The 19770-nt window shown below is 39.7% G+C and overlaps 2 protein-coding genes and 1 pseudogene across 3 annotated transcripts; 2 read left to right on the top strand and 1 right to left on the bottom strand.

Moving 5' to 3' along the window:
* Nucleotides 1-3348: 3348 nt before the first annotated feature.
* LOC146370490 (tubulin alpha chain-like) lies at nt 3349-8716 on the bottom strand. Its single transcript, XM_084908413.1, has 4 exons — nt 8583-8716; nt 4975-5197; nt 4716-4864; nt 3349-4597 (listed from the first exon to the last, which is right to left on the bottom strand). Exons 1-4 carry the CDS (start codon nt 8583-8585, stop codon nt 3623-3625), a joined length of 1350 nt encoding a protein of 449 aa, XP_084764539.1. The 5' UTR covers nt 8586-8716; the 3' UTR covers nt 3349-3622.
* Nucleotides 8717-12519: 3803 nt separating this feature from the next.
* LOC146370491 (tubulin alpha chain pseudogene) lies at nt 12520-14264 on the top strand (annotated as a pseudogene). The gene is made up of 3 exons (XR_014802888.1): nt 12520-12775; nt 13019-13167; nt 13275-14264. The product of XR_014802888.1 is annotated as a tubulin alpha chain pseudogene (transcript).
* A 2133-nt stretch (nt 14265-16397) lies between these two features.
* On the top strand, nt 16398-19569 carry LOC146370492 (tubulin alpha chain). Its single transcript, XM_084908734.1, has 4 exons — nt 16398-16527; nt 17729-17951; nt 18227-18375; nt 18483-19569. Exons 1-4 carry the CDS (start codon nt 16525-16527, stop codon nt 19458-19460), a joined length of 1353 nt encoding a protein of 450 aa, XP_084764860.1. The 5' UTR covers nt 16398-16524; the 3' UTR covers nt 19461-19569.
* Nucleotides 19570-19770: the final 201 nt, after the last annotated feature.

The following is a 19770-nucleotide window of genomic DNA, read 5'->3' on the forward strand; positions in this document are numbered from 1 at the left end:
CGTTGGTTGTTACAATAAAAAAAAAAAAAAAGTCAGTTAAATATTACATATAGGAGACACACAGTGATATTTGAGAAGTGAAATTAAATGTATTGGATTTACAGAAAGTGTGCAATAATTGCTCAAACAAAATCAGGCAGGTGCATAAATTTGGGCACTGTTGTCATTTTATTGATTCCAAAACCTGTATTATTGGCACTCAAATTGGCTTGGTAAGCTCAGTGAACCCTGACCTACATACACAGGTGAATCCAATAATGACAAAGAGTATTTAAGGGGGTCAATTGTAAGTTTCCCTCCTCTTTTAATTTTTTCTGAAGAGTAGCAACATGGGGGTCTCAAAACAACTCTCAAATGACCCGAAGACAAAGATTGTTCACCATCATGGTTTAGGGGAAGGATACAGAAAGCTGTCTCAGAGATTTAAGATGTCTGTTTCCACAGTTGGGAACATATTGAGAAAATGGAAGACCACAGGCTCAGTTCAAGTTAAGGCTCAAAGTGGCAGACCAAGAAAAATCTCGGATAGACAGAAGCGACGAATAGTGAGAACAGTCAGAGTCGACCCACAGGCCAGCACCAAAGACCTACAACATCATCTTGCAGCAGATGGAGTCACTGTGCATCGTTCAACCATTCGGCGCACTTTACACAAGGAGATGCTGTATGCGAGAGTGATGCAGAGGAAGCCTTTTCTCTGCCCACAGCACAAACAGAGCTGCTTGAGGTATGCTAAAGCACATTTGGACAAGCCGGCTTCATTCTGGAATAAGGTGCTGTGGGGCTGTGTGGCCAGTGCAGGGACTGGGAATCTTGTCAGTTGAGGGACACATGGATTCCACTCAGTATCAGCAGATTCTGGAGACCAGTGTCCAGGAATCTGTGACAAAGCTGACACTGCGCTGGGGTTGAACCTTTACACAAGACAATGACCAGAAACACTGCTCAAAATCCACTAAGGAAGGGGTATGGAACATTGGTCCTCGAGAGTCTGTGTCTTTCAGGTTTTAGATCTCACCTGAATCAAATGATTAGTTCATTACCAGGCCTCTGTAGAACTTCAAGACATGTTGAAGAGGTAGTTTAACATTTAAATCAGCTGTGTTGGATCAAGGACACATCTAAAACCTGCAGGACACCGGCTCTCGAGGCCTGGAGTTCCCTACCCCTGCACTAAGGCATTCATGCAGAGGAACAAATCAAATACAACATTCTGGAATGGCCATCTCAGTCCCCAGACCTGAATATTATTGAAAATCTGTGGCGTGAGTTAAAGAGAGCTGTCCATGTTCGGAAGCCATCAAACCTGAATGAACTAGAGAATTTTTGTAAAGAGGAATGGTCCAAAATACCTTCAACCACAATCCCGACTCTCATTGGAACCCACAGGAAGCGTTTAGAGGCTATAATTTCTGCAAAAGGCGGCTCTACTAAATATTGATTTCATTTCTTTTTTTTGTGGTGCCCAAATTTATGCACCTGCCTGATTTTGTTTAAACAATTAATGCACACTTTCTGTAAATCCAATAAATTTCATTTCATTTCTCAAATATCACTTTGTCTCCTATATGATATTTAACTGACTTTTTGTTTTTATTGTAACAACCAACAATTTATACAAGAAAATAATGACTATTAACAAGGTTGCCCAAACTTTTGCATCCCACTGTAACTCTTTGGATAAAATCTCCCCTTCAAAATATAAGAATATCTCTGGGGATAGTTCAATAGGTTGATGGTGGCATCAAAGATTCATGTCATTTCAGATTAGAACTACTGTTGCACACAGTTGTAACTGCCACCTTTCAGCACACTTGGCATGTAAGGAATCTTTTTAATTTACTCTCAGAACATATTTTTGTGACCTTTTCTTTAAACACAGTGCAATATTTACACCGAATATATTTCACAAGGAATGGCATGATATTTATGAATTTATTTATAATGCAATTTTAACAGCACTAATGAGCAGAATTTTCTGACAGTGAAATATGTGACTAAAAATGCAGTGCATCAGCAGCCATTTGTAGAAGCTGCAAGGTCATGTCTCAACATGCTTGATTATTAAGAGTAATTCTAAACTTTAAAATTAAAAATGTATTAACCAGGCCATTCATTTAATCTGCAAATGCTGTACATACCTACATGTTTAACAGGGCTACTTGAATTTTAAAGGAAAAATATTTCCTGTTCTGCAGGTTGATAGATGTAAAAGATACACTTACATTCCACACTGACTTAAAGGCTATGGTTTTAATCACCACACCTTGTAACAAACAATTATTAGCTTTTTTTAAATTTATTTAGTTATTAGTATTATAGGCTGCAAGATCATGTCTCTTTCAGGTAGGAGGTATTTGTGCCATTTGATAAGTAACGTGATTTTTGTGATGTTTTAAACTTTGGTTATAGAAAGTAACCAGGTCATAGATGAATGAAAGAATGGTTTGTTTTTTTTATTAGTATCCTAAATTGCTATTTGAAAGAACCACTAGACCTAATAAAAAGACATTTTATTTCTTTCTTTAATATCTACATTAAATCTCCATTGTAATTTTAATGGTCATCTCTTGAGTTGAAAGTGTCTAATCATCAAAACTGCTTATCCAGGACAGGAGTCAGCTCAGCTTGACTGCCAGTCATTGAGCTAAAAATCTATTTCTGCTGCAGGAGGCCACACGGGGAGCAGCAACAAGAATCCCTGCATCACCCACTTTAAATCTGGAGCATTTAAATAGATCTACTGAACATTCGTTGACACATATTGCAGAAATGCACCTACTAAGGAAACATTTCATAGAAGATAAACCTTTCTAAACTTTGAAGAAGAAATTTCTTCACAGTCTACTGACAGAATTATGCTTACCATTGTTGATTGTTGGTAGATTGGCCCTCAACGAAAAGCGAGTCCCAACTGGTTTCAGCTTCTATGTAACTTCTTACAGTGGCTGTCACTGCAGCTTGACAGAGTAATATCAGGAGATCGAGGAGCTGGTATTTGTGGCTGGAAACAACTCCCAGCAAATTCTAAAACACACCCACTTTTCTAAAGAAATCAACAAGTCTAAACAATCATGTGTTTCGTATTTCAAAGAAACTGAGAAGTTACCCATTTGAAGAGACAACTTTGTGTCCTGAAAGGTGAATAACTTCCAATAGATGGCAGTATCATGCTGATTTTAACAGGTTACAAGAACGAACACACACACACACACACACACACACACACACACACACACACACACACACACACACACACACACACACACACACACACACACACACACACACACACACACACACACACACACACCTTGAGATGCATTGGGTTAAAAAAAGAAAAGAATCTATATCTTGGGAGAGATTTATTGAGCCACAATAGTTCAAAAAATAAAGATTCACTCACTTATTATATTAACAGAACCTAACAAACAAAAGCTGTCAAAACAAAATTTTATTGGCAAAACAGATATAGATTTTAGGTAGACTTTTCTGTTTTAAAGTGTAAATAAAAAGTTACATTTCTGGATTAAAATCCAAAATATTATCCCCCCCCCTCCAATAAATAACTACTACCACGATTAATTTTCCCCTGAAAACACTAAATGACAGCTGACCCTGTTTAATATTCCTCTCCCTCCTCATCTTCTTCAAATGAATCAATCCCCACCTCTTCATAATCCTTCTCCAGAGCAGCCATATCTTCTCTGGCCTCTGAGAACTCTCCTTCCTCCATGCCCTCCCCAACATACCAGTGAACAAATGCTCTCTTGGCGTACATCAGGTCAAACTTGTGGTCCAGTCGGGCCCAGGCCTCAGCGATGGCTGTGGTGTTGCTTAGCATACACACGGCCCTCTGCACCTTGGCCAGGTCTCCACCAGGAACCACAGTTGGAGGCTGGTAGTTGATACCCACCTTGAAGCCAGTGGGGCACCAGTCCACAAACTGAATGGTGCGTTTGGTCTTGATTGCCGCAATGGCCACATTCACATCTTTGGGCACCACATCACCACGATACAGCAGACAGCAGGCCATGTATTTACCATGACGAGGATCACACTTCACCATTTGGTTTGAGGGTTCAAAGCAGGCATTGGTTATCTCAGCCACTGACAGCTGCTCGTGGTAGGCTTTCTCAGCAGAGATGACCGGAGCATAGGTGGCTAGAGGGAAATGGATACGAGGGTAGGGCACCAAGTTGGTCTGGAACTCTGTCAGGTCAACATTCAGGGCTCCATCAAAACGAAGTGAGGCTGTAATAGACGAGACTATTTGGCTAATAAGGCGGTTGAGATTGGTGTAGGAAGGACGTTCAATATCAAGGTTTCTGCGGCAGATGTCATAAATGGCCTCATTGTCCACCATGAAGGCACAGTCGGAGTGCTCCAGGGTGGTGTGGGTGGTCAGGATGGAGTTGTACGGCTCCACCACTGCTGTGGAAACCTGGGGGGCTGGGTAGATGGCAAACTCAAGCTTTGATTTTTTGCCAAAGTCAACAGAGAGTCTCTCCATCAGCAGGGAGGTGAAACCAGAGCCAGTGCCTCCACCAAAGGAATGAAAGACCAAGAATCCTTGAAGACCAGTGCACTGATCTGCCTGTGTGGAGAAAATATCACAAAGTTTGCTATTTGTGCAGAGTGGGGTTTGAATGTCAGATTTTGTGCAGTTGAAGGCAACATTAATTAAAACATGGGGATTCCCTTTAATCACTTACCAGTTTACGGATCCTGTCAAGGACAGAGTCAATGATCTCTCTCCCAATGGTGTAGTGTCCACGGGCATAGTTGTTAGCTGCATCCTCCTTTCCTGAGATGAGCTGTTCAGGGTGAAAGAGCTGGCGATATGTTCCTGTTCGAACTTCATCTGGGAAATCAAAAGAGCAAGCGCTAAGAATACAAATTCATCTATTATAGGAAGTGCTTTTTATTAAACGTTTTTAGTTACATTAAGATCAAGTTCAGAGCCCTACTTACCTATGACAGTGGGCTCCAGGTCAACAAAGATTGCTCTGGGGACATACTTTCCAGCCCCAGTTTCACTGAAGAAGGTGGTAAAGGAATCATCATGGCCACCGATGGGCTTGTCACTAGGCATCTGGCCGTCTGGCTGGATTCCATGCTCTAGACAGTAGAGCTCCCAGCAGGTGTTCCCCATCTGGACACCAGCCTGGCCTACATGGACAGAGATGCATTCACGCTGCAAGACAGAAAAATGAGCAAGATAACATAAATTCAGTGTATATATATTCACACATATATACATACAGGAGAAAAGAAAACACAGATTACACTAAAAATACCACAAATTTGGGCATAATTATATTTTACAATTGCTGTCAGAATTCAAGAAACCAATCTGGAAACTCAGCCACTAGATGGAAGCAAAGATGCGAGAGAAAGAAGATTAACAAGCAAAACACATTTTTGCTGCAGCTGTCACTGAATGTCATGCATTTGCTATGAGCAGTCAGGAGCTGGAATGGAAGCCGAGTCCAGAGAGCAACTAAGCATTTGTTATACTTTAAACATGACCTAAATAAAAAAAAACAAATCAACAGTCCACTGGCAATCAAAGCCTGCACTGTGTTTTCCTCAGTATTTTTATGCATGTGAAGCCTAAAATAAATTAAAAAATGGAACAAAAAGAAGGCTTTTTGCTGTATCACTTTACATGTCTTGGGTATTAGATCACACAGAGACAGACTGCTTTGTGGTAAAATTAGATTTTTCTACCAGTGAGATTATTACAGTCTGACATGCTGTTTAAATGCTGAAAATATTCATTTTTTGAGTTACTGGGATGATGTCTCGCATTTTTATGTTAACGCTATGTTTTCCAATAATATGAATGCCAGAGAACAAACCTAGTCTTTGAACTTCAACATCCAGCTCATAAAACTTTAAACTGAATGCTACCCTCTTGTTGGGAATTTTGTGTAAACTCTGAGCTAAACCATCTTTGTTTGGGGCATACATGAAAAATAAGTCTACCCAGTTTGTATTTCAACAACTTGTCACATGTGGTACGCTGCATTTCCACACTAGTTTATGTCAGGCAGCTATTTTTACATGTCCCCAATTTTCTCTTTCTCTGTGAACAGATGGTGACTCAGAGTATGGTATTGGTGGTGTAAGTGGTCTAGAGAGTGACCATATTTCATTTATTGAAGCAAATATATTTGGATATATACACTATTGTAAGTCTTATAATTCACATAGCCATTTTTCTTGCGGACTTCTCAGTGATGACCCTCATACTTGCCTGGGCTTCTAGGTTAGCAGAGCTTTGTGGAACAGTTATTTTCGGTTCCTCGTGCTAACCTGACACCTAGCTGTGAGGGCTGGCTATTCCTGTCAACACTGACTGCTAGTCCCCAAAACAGTAGACCTTTTGTAACTTATCTGTTGAAAGTGTGTGTTAGAATGATTTTGCTGTTTGGAAGCTGAGATATTTTTATGTCTTTAAGTATAACGAGTACAGTAAGTTGTAGATATTTAGGGCTTTGTCATAGATAAATGTCTCTCCAACTGTCAAACTTAATTTTCATTCAGACTGTCAGGGTGTGTCGAGAGAAAAACAAACATCTCTGAGGTGTCTCAACACTTACTTGACATTCCAGTTTTGTCAGTGATTAAAAAGCCTGCGTTGGAAATAACTAGTCGCAAGCTTGACACATACGGAATTTAAGAAAGGAAAATATAAAGACATAAGTTTGTAAAAGATTTTTTAGGTCAGGAAGCATGAAAATTGATTTCTTAATGCCCACTCTCACAGTACACGTTTGGAAAAAAGAGATCAAGAATCAACAGATGAATTATATGTCATGTATTTTGTTCATATTGTTTTAGAGTCCTCCAAGAGAACCACTTGCCATATAAATGGTCATCTTGTATATTTGAATGTAGGTTGAACATTTGGTTATTACCATTTACTTGCATTTTTTTGTGCCAGTACTTCTGCCTGTATATAAACCTTGGTCAGGTCCAACATGTAAGACACATTTTGCCAGTCTGACATTCATTAGTCTTGAGCCACATGCACTGTATAATACTACACTTGCCCCAGAATCTGCTTTATCTAACCTAAAACCTACTTAATGGATATTCATAGTTTCTAGTTGATTGTTTCTCATCAAGACCATCCTGGGATGTTGCTCCTGATATAAACCAAAGCATGTTTCTGGGGATGGTTCAACATTGGATTCTGATAAATAATTAATATGTCTAACTTATGATATTTTTAAAATAAATCAAAGTTGCTGACCTATTTGAAAAGCTGCATGGTGAGGATGCAATACTAGCCAAGCAGGTTGATGGCACCATCAACAATTCATGTAACACGGTTTTAACTGTCACCTTTCAGCACATTTGCTCTGCAGATTTTGGATCAAAGGAAAGCCTCTCTTTTGAACTTAGCACTCCCAGAACATGTTTAGGTGTGCCTGAACTTGTCGTTAAGTGTAATACTTAGCCTGATTATGGAATATATATTGCTTAAGGAAAGGTAAAGTTTGTGAATTTATGTATAGTGCTCTGTCTGTGTAGATGTATTAATTTGTTTCTTTAGTGTTATATATACACTAAAGAAACAAAAGAATCCTACAGTTGCTATACAGGAACTAAATGTTATGCATTAGGTCAATTTAATCAAGCTGGGTATACTGTAGTGTACACAGTGATACCATTTGGTTTAAGCAGTACTGACAGTGCTAACAAGCTGTATTTACACTACACAGAGCAAACAGAGGTAAAAGGTCAGGTATGTGTGTGTTAGCTGAATTTCCTGACAGTGAAATATGTGACTAAAAATTCAACATAACACAGTAATCACGCATCAGAGCACATCAGAGCCAATAATTGAGGGTCCAAGATCATATCCATCTCAGGTGGGAAAGGTTTGTTTCATTTGATTATGAACAGGTGATTTCTATTTTTAAAAAAATGATATTTTAAATTTTTATTTTTGAAAAAGTAGAAAATAGGCCATGAATTTAATCTATGCCATTGTTTGTTTAACATGACAAATAAGAAAATATGTCCTGCTCTGCAGAACTACACACTGAGACTTACTTTGGACTTGATGATAGATATGAGACATACCTACATACCACACTTGCAAACAGGCTATCGTTGTAATCAGCGCACGCCTTATAGCAAAGAAGTATTTTTATTTATTCGTATTCTCAAAGCTATTTGAAAGAACCAAACAGTTCCCTAATTTGAAAACCACTAGACTGTTAATACAACAAATCCCCCCCGTTTTTATCTGAGTTAAATCTGCTTTGTATAGCTTCTCTCTGGTGAGGTGAAAGTGTCTAATCATCACCACTGCTTATCCAGGACAGCAGTCACCTCAGCTTTACTGCCAATCATTGAGCTAAAAATCTATTTCTGCTGCAGGAGGCCACACGGGGAGCAGTAACAAGAATCCCTGCATCACCCACTTTAAATCTGGATCATATAGATTCGTTGGCGCATACTGTGGAAATGCACCTGCTTAGGAAATATTTCATAGATGATAAACCTTTACTAAACTTTGGAGAGGAAATATTTTTACTGACTACTGACAGAGTTATGCTTACCATGGTTGATTGTTAGTAGATTGGCCCGTCAAAGAAAAAAAAAAACGAGTTGTAGCTGGCTTCAGGTTATGTGTAACCTCTCACAGCGGCCGTCAATGTGGTCCGAGTGAGTAAGTAATGTCAGGTGGGCGCGGAGCTGTTACGGTATATTAGGCTGCAAGCCACTCCCACTTGTCTCTGACGTGGACGCGCGTTTGGAATGGGCAGGGTAGTGTAGCACGGACATAGCTGAATATATATATAACTCTGAGCAAGATGCGCGAGAAACGGAAGAAAACCCTGAACTTGATCCTTTATGTAGTAGAAGTGAAGACGCTAACTATTTGTACTGTTTTTGAAAAAAGGTGGCCATAAAAGTTCATGTTGTCAGCGAGTCATTTTTGTTGTTGTTGTTACAAGACCTTGTTGGATTATTTTTGGTCACAGCACCATCAGCAGAAAATACTGTACATTATTAGCTCTAAAAATGCCTGAAAATGGGTGGAGATGTGCAGTCATGCTGTCATTCAACATTTTGAAAGCTAGAGGTCGTAGTAGTTTCATTATGACCCACTGAGTAAGTAAATGTGTGACAACCGATGTCATGTAGTCTTTGTTTTTCCCTCTCCCGTATTGGAACCTGCAATTTTTTCATTACCTCTGCCAAGGAGGTCATGTTTTTGGTAGCATCTCCATGTCATCTTGTTTGAAAAGACGATAGCTTGAAAGGTTTTGAATGAATTCTGATTAAAATGTGTCAGGGTTTAGAGCACGGGTGTCGAACTCCAGGCCTCGAGTTGGTAATGAACTAATCATTTGATTCAGATGTGTTCACCCGGGTCTTACCTAAAACCTGCAGGACACTGGCCCTCAAGGCCTGGAGTTTGACACCCCTGGTTTAGAGGGAGTTGATGATAACCATCCATTAAAATTTGGCTTACATCCACCAAGGCCCTCAAGGTCAACTTAATGATTTACTGATCGAAAACTGACAAAAAGTTTTATAACTTAGTAACTATGATTACAAGTTTGAACTTTTACCTTGTCTTCAGTGTCAATAAAGTGATCTGAAGGTCAAAGTGTAATATAGACCTATTCTTACTGCCATTGTTTGTTTTGACAAGATATGTGCATATAGGGAATGGCAAGATTAAGTTTGTTTGAACCTCTTTTGCAAAGTCAGTTTAGGTCAAATGTTCACAAAATGTCTTTTATCTTTAAAACTATGCTTAAAATTCTGCTACCTTTGTTAGTATATGGCAAGATTTTGGAAGTGATACTTCCACTTGTCCTTGTTGGGTAAGGGGGTGCTATTGCGGCTACCAAGGCAGACCTTGGACAGGTTGCCAGTCTGCCACAGGGCTAACTAACAGAGGCTGAGAACCAGTTGCACCTATGAGCAATTTGGAATCACCAATTCACCTAACCCCGTGAGTGGCATGTCTTTGGATTGTGCTTTTCTTTGTCTCAACCCCAACCGGTCATGGACAGTGGCTGTCCTCTGGCCCTCCTCTCTGAACCTGGTTCTGCCAGAGGTCCTTTCCTGTTAAAAGAAAGTTTTTCCTTTCCACTTTTGCCAAGTGCTTACTCATAGGGGGTTGTTTCATTGTTGTTGTTGTTTTTTCTATATTATTGTAGGGTCTTTACCTTACAATATAAGTTCCTAGAGGAAACTATTGTTATGATTTGGCGATATGTAAACACAACTGAATTGAAATTTAACTGATCCCAAAATGTATTAACTTTAAAAATGACCTGCCGAGTTAGTTAGAAATATCCTGTAGTATAATGTTACACAATAAGCTATTCATGCCCAATGATTTCTTTTCTTTTTTTTTTTTTTTTTAGCTTTATACCACTAATGCTATGCTTGTTTTCCTTTTTAAATTATACTATAATCTTCTAAGGAATCAGTATACAGTTAATTTATGCTGACTTTTACTTTGTTTTTTACACATATAAAGACCTCACAGAAACACAGAAATTATTTAAATCCTTTTCTGACATTCTGCTTTGTTCTAGGTCGCAAAGGTCATCTCATTTTTTCCCAGCCCTGTTATGATCCACTAGTCTAAAATCTAATTATATGACATTGGAGAACTATACTCTCAAATAATAGAAATGGGTCACAGCTTTATGCAACACCCTTGATGACAAATCACATAATAGGATGTGTGTTTTTTCCAGTGAAATCCCTGCTTGTGGAGGAATAGCATTAAATGCTCAGAATTTTTTACATTCAATATGTTTTACTGTACTAAAATGTAATGTAAGACTGCTTTAATTATAAAATTATATAAACTATACCATTGTGTCTAAAAGACATTAAAACACATAGTACATAGTACAATAGAGTTTAATATGATATAGCACTGAGCATTGTTAACACAAAAGAGCTTTGTTGTGTGATTGATATAAAAGGATATGACAAAAACGTCATTTACTCCTTTGGTAAGTGAGTCTCACTCCCTCAGGAGGGGAACTGAGCTCAAAATGAATAGTGCAGTTTAGACTACGGTATCACTCTTACTTCAGGTTAATAGTTATTACAATTATTTTCAAGACAAAAAAGAATTACACAGCATGGTATATATGAAAGTGCAGAGACCTTCTACTAAGTGCATTTAGTACATTAGTAACTATTTAACTTTCAAATATTGTCAGTTTCTCTCCTGAGAATAATTATTAAATTCTATGTAGAATTTGTGAATAATACAACCACAGGTTGCTTTAATGTTTTATTACAAAACACTGAAAGTAATGAATCAACACTCTCATATGTTTTGCGTTCAGCTCTTACTGTGGGCACCTACAGCTCCAGAAAGTGGTTTAACTTGTTTAACATATCACAGAACTGAACAATATACAGTATATGTTGACTGATGTTTGTTATGCATACAGTGAAACAACTAGAACAGTGAGTTATGTTAGCACCTTGTTGAAGAATCAGCAAGAACATAGGAGCATGTATCATGCATACTTTATTTAGAAAGAACTCTTTTAGCAATCAACATAAATTTTAATAAGTTATAGAAACAACAAATTAGCCTTACAAGGCCAGATCCTATAAATGTTGGGACGCTGGTCAAAGCAAATAGTAAAGACAGAAAAAGATATTTGTCCATTATAATGTTAGTGGTTCAAAACATGAAAATCAAAATTGTGATATTATAACTTGCCAATATGGCAATGGAAAGTCAGTAATAGTGAAAAAACAGTTATTTGCACCATACTTCATATTCAGTAAAATAAACTTCACAGTTTTTGACAGGAGCTCTTTCTCAGTCTTTGTGTTTATCCCTGACTGAATATTGTAACTAAAAAAACTATTTCAAAGCATGATGAGGTTTTTTTTATTTATTTTATTTTAAAAAATGATAAATCACATAAGCTGCCACTGCAAACACTACAGTGAGAATTGCCAGCTGAAACTATAGGTTACCTTCCCCTCATCTGGAGTTTCGTTCTGCTTTGTGAAACATACACACCTGTACAATCCACTCAAAGACTAACACAATGAATAGGGTGTTGACCTCCTTTTGCATTGTCTGTTAAGTATATGATATTATCTTGGTCTCATCAGTAGGTCTGATTACAGTTCATATCAAATCACTATACACCATAAGCCACAGGTATATAAAGCAGAGTATCACAGCTGCCTCGGGAACGACATCCTGTTACCGATACTTGGACACTTTGAAGAGAAAAAGTATGGTAAGATATGATTAGCTAGTGTAAAACTTATTGTAAGAACATGCTACTATATTCTGAATAGCTGTGAGACATTGAATATTCTTCAGGATTAAGCAGAATTGTCATGACAGTAGTACATAATCAATTAAATCAAATCTGTTTCGTAATCTTGGTTTGTTTGTTTTTTATCTGAAGCCAACAATAAGTGTACAGTATGATAGCTTAAATTGGGTTTGATAATTTGCTTGATAACACTCATGTAGACATGTGGAAAGTAAAGCAGTTTCACTCTCTGCAGCGTGAATGTATCTCCATTCATGTGGGCCAAGCTGGGGCTCAGATTGGTAATGCATGCTGGGAACTGTACTGCCTGGAACATGGGATCCAGCCAGACGGACAGATGCCCACGGACAAAATTGTCAGAGGAGGCGATGACTCCTTCAGCACATTCTTCAGTGAGACACGAGCAGGAAAGCACGTTCCCAGAGCAATCTATGTTGACCTGGAACCAACTGTCATAGGTCAGCACCAGTATTATTTGATATTTTACATAGGCTGGATAGTTTTTAATGTTCTATATTGATGTTTTTAAACAGAGCTATATATTTGTTTACTGTTTTTTGCATTTCTATTTGTAGAATTTCAATTCATTAAACAACACCATTATATTCTTATTCCTCGAAAAGGTTTCTTGTACCAAAGTAGAAACAGTAAATGTTTTGATTTCTCATCCAGTAAATATCTATCAATGTTTTCTTGTACAGATGAGGTGCGTGCAGGAACCTACCGTCAGCTTTTCCACCCTGAGCAGCTGATTACAGGAAAGGAGGATGCTGCCAACAACTATGCCCGTGGCCACTACACCATCGGCAAAGAGATCATAGATCTGGTCCTGGACAGGACACGTAAACTGGTGAGACTTTGTGACAGTGTCAAAGCTATAGATTTGGAGTATATTAAACATTTTGCTCAACTAAATGACTTAAGGGTTTTAATAATAATGAACTAATACACTTTCAGGCTGACCAGTGCACTGGCCTGCAGGGATTTCTCATCTTCCACTCTTTTGGTGGAGGCACTGGCTCTGGTTTCACCTCCCTCCTGATGGAGAGGCTCTCTGTTGATTATGGGAAAAAATCAAAGCTCGAATTTGCTGTTTACCCAGCCCCCCAGGTTTCCACGGCAGTGGTGGAGCCGTACAACTCCATCCTGACCACCCACACCACCCTGCAGCACTCTGACTGTGCCTTCATGGTGGACAATGAGGCCATCTATGACATCTGCCGCAGGAACCTTGACATTGAAAGACCCACCTACACCAACCTTAACAGGCTGATTGGCCAGATTGTGTCCTCAATTACAGCCTCACTTCGTTTCGATGGAGCTCTGAATGTTGACCTGACAGAGTTCCAGACCAACTTGGTGCCTTACCCCCGTATCCACTTCCCTCTAGCCACCTATGCCCCTGTCATCTCTGCTGAGAAAGCCTACCATGAGCAGCTGTCAGTGGCTGACATCACCACCACCTGCTTCGAACCAGCTAATCAAATGGTGAAGTGTGATCCTCGTCATGGTAAATACATGGCCTGCTGTCTGCTGTATCGTGGTGATGTGGTGCCCAAAGATGTCAACTCTGCTATCGCAGCCATCAAGACCAAACGCACCATTCAGTTTGTGGACTGGTGCCCCACTGGCTTCAAGGTGGGTATCAACTACCAGCCTCCAACTGTGGTTCCTGGTGGAGACCTGGCCAAGGTGCAGAGGGCCGTGTGTATGCTAAGCAACACCACAGCCATCGCTGAGGCCTGGGCCCGACTGGACCACAAGTTTGACCTGATGTACGCCAAGAGAGCATTTGTTCACTGGTATGTTGGGGAGGGCATGGAGGAAGGAGAGTTCTCAGAGGCCAGAGAAGATATGGCTGCTCTGGAGAAGGATTATGAAGAGGTGGGTGCTGACTATGTGGGGGAGGATGAAGAGGGAGAAGAATACTGATTTTAATCCAGAGTAAATTTATTTTTTTCTGGTTTTCAAAATGTGGCTTTTTGCTTTTTTTTTGAAGTGAAAATAAATGTATCAGAAATATGACTTCACTAACAACGTTACAGTTTGTGTGACCAAATTGTGAACAATTTTAATACTCCATATTTCACAAAAACAGACCAAAATAACATATCTTTCACTGTGTGCTGAGTACCATGGCAAATTTACAAATCAAACCAAATCTAAAACCTTAGTTGAACATGTAAACATTTCAAAAACATTTTACATTTTTACATTTCTCTTATCACAGTGCCATTTAAAAAAAGTGTTTATATTCATAGCAAAAGAGTACAATGTGCTTTTGGTGTTTTAAGATAGTTTCTTTCTCTGGTTTCTGCCTGCTTTAAACACGCTCGCTCTCTCTCTCTCTCTCTTGCACCTCCCCCCACTATCCTCTCCCATGAGGAATGCAAGTTATGAAAGGGCTCCTATGTCAGTTTCTATATACCATTCAGCTGTGACTCTGAGAATGAAAGCAAGAGAAAAAAAAAACGACGGACTCTGGCTGGTGTTGCTTGTGTAGCTCATACTCAGACCATAGCCTGCAGCAACAATAGAATCCCAGTTCCGTTTTGTATGAATCACTGCACTATGATTCAAACAGAGTGGCTGAAAAGCTGCATTAAAAACTGAGCTCTACATTTCTTGGAAACTCTCTTTTTTTAATCTTTTCACAATCTGTGATACATTATTGTAATTACCACGCTGAAGTTTCTTTGTGTTCCATATTATTTCATTTGATGAACTTTGGATTATCTTACTTGATTGTTTGTATGAATGTTTACTTCTCATCGCTTTTTTTTGTTACCATTAAAGCATTTTTCTTTTACATATAATAACCCAAATAAACATGTCAGTCTTTCCATTTTTCTAGAGTAATCTCGCATGATTATTTATTTAGTGGTTCAACACAGACAAGTCTCAGTGTGTGTGTGTGGGTGCAGATGACTGCATAAAGTAGCATTATCAATCTCCTTGCCTACTGATTTTGTTATATTATATGTATGTTAAGAAATGTGTGGGGGTGGAGTATTTGCATGCTACAATATAATCAGCTCATTTAAGTTATGTGTTAAAAAAAATCTAACTAATTCTGAAACTCTAAATGGTGCCATTGCAAACAGACATAAACACTCTGAGAAAAAGAAATAGGTGGGAAATTGAAGAAGAAGAAGAAATAGGTGGGAAATTGAAGAAGAAGAAGAAGAAGAAATAGGTGGGAAATTGAAGAAGAAGAAGAAGAAGAAATAGGTGGGAAATTGAAGAAGAAGAAGAAAAAGAAGAAGAAGAAATAGGTGGGAAATTGAAGAAGAAGAAGAAGAAATAGGTGGGAAATTGAAGAAGAAGAAGAAGAAATAGGTGGGAAATTGAAGAAGAAGAAGAAGAAGAAGAAATAGGTGGGAAATTGAAGAAGAAGAAGAAGAAGAAGAAATAGGTGGGAAATTGAAGAAGAAGAAGAAGAAGAAGAAATAGGTGGGAAATTGAAGAAGAAGAAGAAGAAGAAGAAGAAGAAATAGGTGGGAAATTGAAGAAGAAGAAGAAGAAGAAGCAGCAGCAGAAGCAGCAAAGACTGTAGGCAGGCCGATGATGGTGTCTGAAGGGGAGCTGTTGAGAGAAGCTTTTCTGGCTTAGATAAGTGGACAGATCCAGAGAAAAGAGATATGAGTTAGAACAAAACAAAGAAGTAACTAGTGAAGAAAGCTAAACTAAACCAGAACAAAATATGTGGGATACTATATCTACTAGAAAGCTCTGACAGGGAATGACTCTTATAGATCGTGATCAGACAGACTGCTGGTTAGTGGACTGATGGGATCAAAGGTGTGCACAATGATTACAGAGGATCTGGGAAACATAACGAGCCACACCTGCTACACACAGAGACGTGACATGCAGAGAAAACAAACGGGGGAAAAGGAAAGAGAACACAGGAAAGTCAGAAGGGGAGTGAGGTGTATATAACAGTAAGAAAAAAATGTTTTTCATAATGATCTTATGTAGATAAATGTAAGGAGATATGCCATTAAAATACGTATTAGGGACTTCCCTCTCCCCCCCCCCCCTCTAACTGCTGTTCCCTCCCACAAATGAGCTATGCAGCTGCCTGCTGTGGTTTCCTGCCTGCCCCCTCCACATCCTTGTCTATATAAACTCCGAGTCTCCCTTTTTTCTGCACTTCTGCCTTGTGTCTGAATCCTCAACGTCGGTCGAAGGACAAGCAGACAAAATGGTGAGTAACTGTCTGGCTGATGACGTAGCCTTGAAATTTTCATTCTCTCTCCCCTCCTTACTCCTTTGTTTCTGTTGCATGGATTAAATATCTAGGCTTTTTTAAATGCTTCAAGTCCTCAGTGTTGTGTGGGAGTTTACTTAAAATCAGATTATATTAAGTGATCATACTTTTGAGCTAAATTTATACAGAACTTTTTTTTTTAGGGCTTGTCTGAGAATTCGGTGAGAACAATGCACTAGTGTACTTGCATTTGACTAAAAGAGAAGTCATTTCTGTACTCTTGGGAAATCTAGGTCAGATGAGACAATGAGTTGAACTGTTGTCCTTTTCAAACCTCCTTAATGCAGAGCTTTTAGTATAAAAAGAGAAAATATATAAAGTCTTTAGTTCCTAAACAAGCACAGGATACTGTTTTCACAACTACAAAGTAGTGAGCAGGGTAATCGTGGCAGTGGGGGATGGATTAAAATGAACAGGGAAAAAGAGGAGTGGTCTGGCCTACAAGTGAGCGTTAGTTCGCTGCCATTTTGCAGCTGTTAAGAATTTTAGGGTTGAAGGATGTGGAGAGAAAGAGAGGGTGAGACAGTCATCCCTTCCCGTTACACAGCGCTATGGAGCCGGACAGGATAGGGGAGGGGAGACACAAAATGGGGAGGGATGAGGAAAGGGAGGAGATTCAGGATTAAGAGGTGGGGGTAAGGTTTTCTTCTTGATGCATGACCTTCCTGTTTGCCATATGCAGGATTGTATGTTGCCTTTTTTCCCTCCCCCAAGTTATAAAACTATCTTTTAGGCAAATGAGGAGCTTGCAGTTATTAACTGTATATCCTGTCCATTCAACTGTAAAAACCCAGAGTTCAGATACTGCGTTGCTTGTATTATATGCACCACTGAAAGCTTAAACATTAGTGTTCTGATAAACTTTTCAGTAAGCAAGCTTTCTCTCCTTACTAAGGTATTTCCTTGTCACAAATTGAACATTGTCTTGTAAATTAATGGGGGGCAGACTAAGGATATACACTCCTATGAGTCTTCTCTCCCCCCCCCAATTAGTACTCATTAAATAAGTGCCCCAGATATTGTTGTGCCTTTCAGCAGTCATAGCTAGTTCAAATTATGATATCTGGTGTCAGGCAGTATATGTGTACATAATCTTGCTTTGTCTAAATTTTTTTTTTTTTTTTTTCCCCTCCCCCAGCGTGAGTGTATTTCTATGCACGTTGGCCAAGCTGGAGCCCAGATGGGCAATGCATGCTGGGAGCTGTACTGCCTGGAACATGGGATACAGCCAGATGGACAGATGCCCTCTGACAAAACTCTCGGGGGAGGAGATGACTCCTTCAACACCTTCTTCAGTGAGACGGGGGCAGGAAAGCATGTCCCCAGAGCAATCTTTGTTGACCTGGAACCAACTGTCATAGGTCAGTAATGTGCAAATAAACAAGTACTTGCATATATTGTCATGGATAATCTGAAAACTGATAAGATGGATGTAAACAAACAAAAATGACCCCAGATGTTTGGGTTAAATTTCATTTTCTTGCAAATTGTCATTGTGTTTTTTTTTTTTTTTTTTTTTGTTATTATTTCTAAACTGTCACTGTCTGCAAAATAAAGGGACTCCTCTTAATTTGATGCAAGAATACAGGACACTAGCTTGTGCACTCGTAACGTTTTTTTCTTCTGTTTCTTGCAGATGAGGTGCGTACAGGAACCTACCGTCAGCTTTTCCACCCTGAGCAGCTGATTACAGGAAAGGAGGACGCTGCCAACAACTATGCCCGTGGCCACTACACCATCGGCAAAGAGATCATAGATCTGGTCCTGGACAGGACACGTAAACTGGTGAGACTTTGTGACAGTGTCAAAGCTATAGATTTGGAGTATATTAAACATTTTGCTCAACTAAATGACTTAAGGGTTTTAATAATAATGAACTAATACATTTTCAGGCTGATCAGTGCACTGGCCTGCAGGGATTTCTCATCTTCCACTCTTTTGGTGGAGGCACTGGCTCTGGTTTCACCTCCCTCCTGATGGAGAGGCTCTCTGTTGATTATGGGAAAAAATCAAAGCTCGAATTTGCTGTTTACCCAGCCCCCCAGGTTTCCACAGCAGTGGTGGAGCCGTACAACTCCATCCTGACCACCCACACCACCCTGGAGCACTCTGACTGTGCCTTCATGGTGGACAATGAGGCCATCTATGACATCTGCCGCAGGAACCTTGACATTGAAAGACCCACCTACACCAACCTTAACAGGCTGATTGGCCAGATTGTGTCCTCAATTACAGCCTCACTTCGTTTCGATGGAGCTCTGAATGTTGACCTGACAGAGTTCCAGACCAACTTGGTGCCTTACCCCCGTATCCACTTCCCTCTAGCCACCTATGCCCCGGTCATCTCTGCTGAGAAAGCCTACCATGAGCAGCTGTCAGTGGCTGACATCACCAATGCCTGCTTCGAACCAGCTAATCAAATGGTGAAGTGTGATCCTCGTCATGGTAAATACATGGCCTGCTGTCTGCTGTATCGTGGTGATGTGGTGCCCAAAGATGTCAACTCTGCTATCGCAGCCATCAAGACCAAACGCACCATTCAGTTTGTGGACTGGTGCCCCACTGGCTTCAAGGTGGGTATCAACTACCAGCCTCCAACTGTGGTTCCTGGTGGAGACCTGGCCAAGGTGCAGAGGGCCGTGTGTATGCTAAGCAACACCACAGCCATCGCTGAGGCCTGGGCCCGACTGGACCACAAGTTTGACCTGATGTACGCCAAGAGAGCATTTGTTCACTGGTATGTTGGGGAGGGCATGGAGGAAGGAGAGTTCTCAGAGGCCAGAGAAGATATGGCTGCTCTGGAGAAGGATTATGAAGAGGTGGGCACTGACAGCATGGGAGAGGAGGATGAAGAGGGAGAGGAGTACTGAAGAATCAAACATCATCACGCATTCCAGATGTTGTGAAAGTAACACATTCCCACCAAAATCCACACATGTGGTGATTCGTCAGTATTGTCAATAAAAGTTCTCATAAAAGTGTTGTGTGAAGTTGTGGACATTCTTGATCTACTTAACCAGGCTATGTTAGCAACTGTATAACTTAAGTGTGTAATACTGCAACAGTTGACTACTTTTCTAGTTCAAATGCTAATAATTTATCTTCTGACTCAAATGGTGAAGTTATCAATTATACATATTTATTTTTAACAAGGTTCGGGCTTTCAAAGTGGAAGAAGAT

This window comes from Perissodus microlepis, chromosome 16 (assembly GCF_051167445.1).
Source record: "Perissodus microlepis isolate ML-2025 ecotype Zambia chromosome 16, ASM5116744v1, whole genome shotgun sequence".
Lineage (NCBI taxonomy): Eukaryota > Metazoa > Chordata > Actinopteri > Cichliformes > Cichlidae > Perissodus > Perissodus microlepis.

What these genes read in the sequence shown, in the direction of transcription:
- LOC146370492 (XM_084908734.1), top strand. An exon ending in CCTGGAACCAACTGTCATAG is followed by an intron (nt 17,952 to 18,226) that starts GTCAGTAATGTG and finishes TGTTTCTTGCAG; the next exon opens with ATGAGGTGCGTACAGGAACC. An exon ending in TGGACAGGACACGTAAACTG is followed by an intron (nt 18,376 to 18,482) that starts GTGAGACTTTGT and finishes ATACATTTTCAG; the next exon opens with GCTGATCAGTGCACTGGCCT.
- LOC146370490 (XM_084908413.1), bottom strand. An exon ending in CCTGGAGCCCACTGTCATAG is followed by an intron (nt 4,865 to 4,974) that starts GTAAGTAGGGCT and finishes TTGATTTCCCAG; the next exon opens with ATGAAGTTCGAACAGGAACA. An exon ending in TTGACAGGATCCGTAAACTG is followed by an intron (nt 4,598 to 4,715) that starts GTAAGTGATTAA and finishes TTCTCCACACAG; the next exon opens with GCAGATCAGTGCACTGGTCT.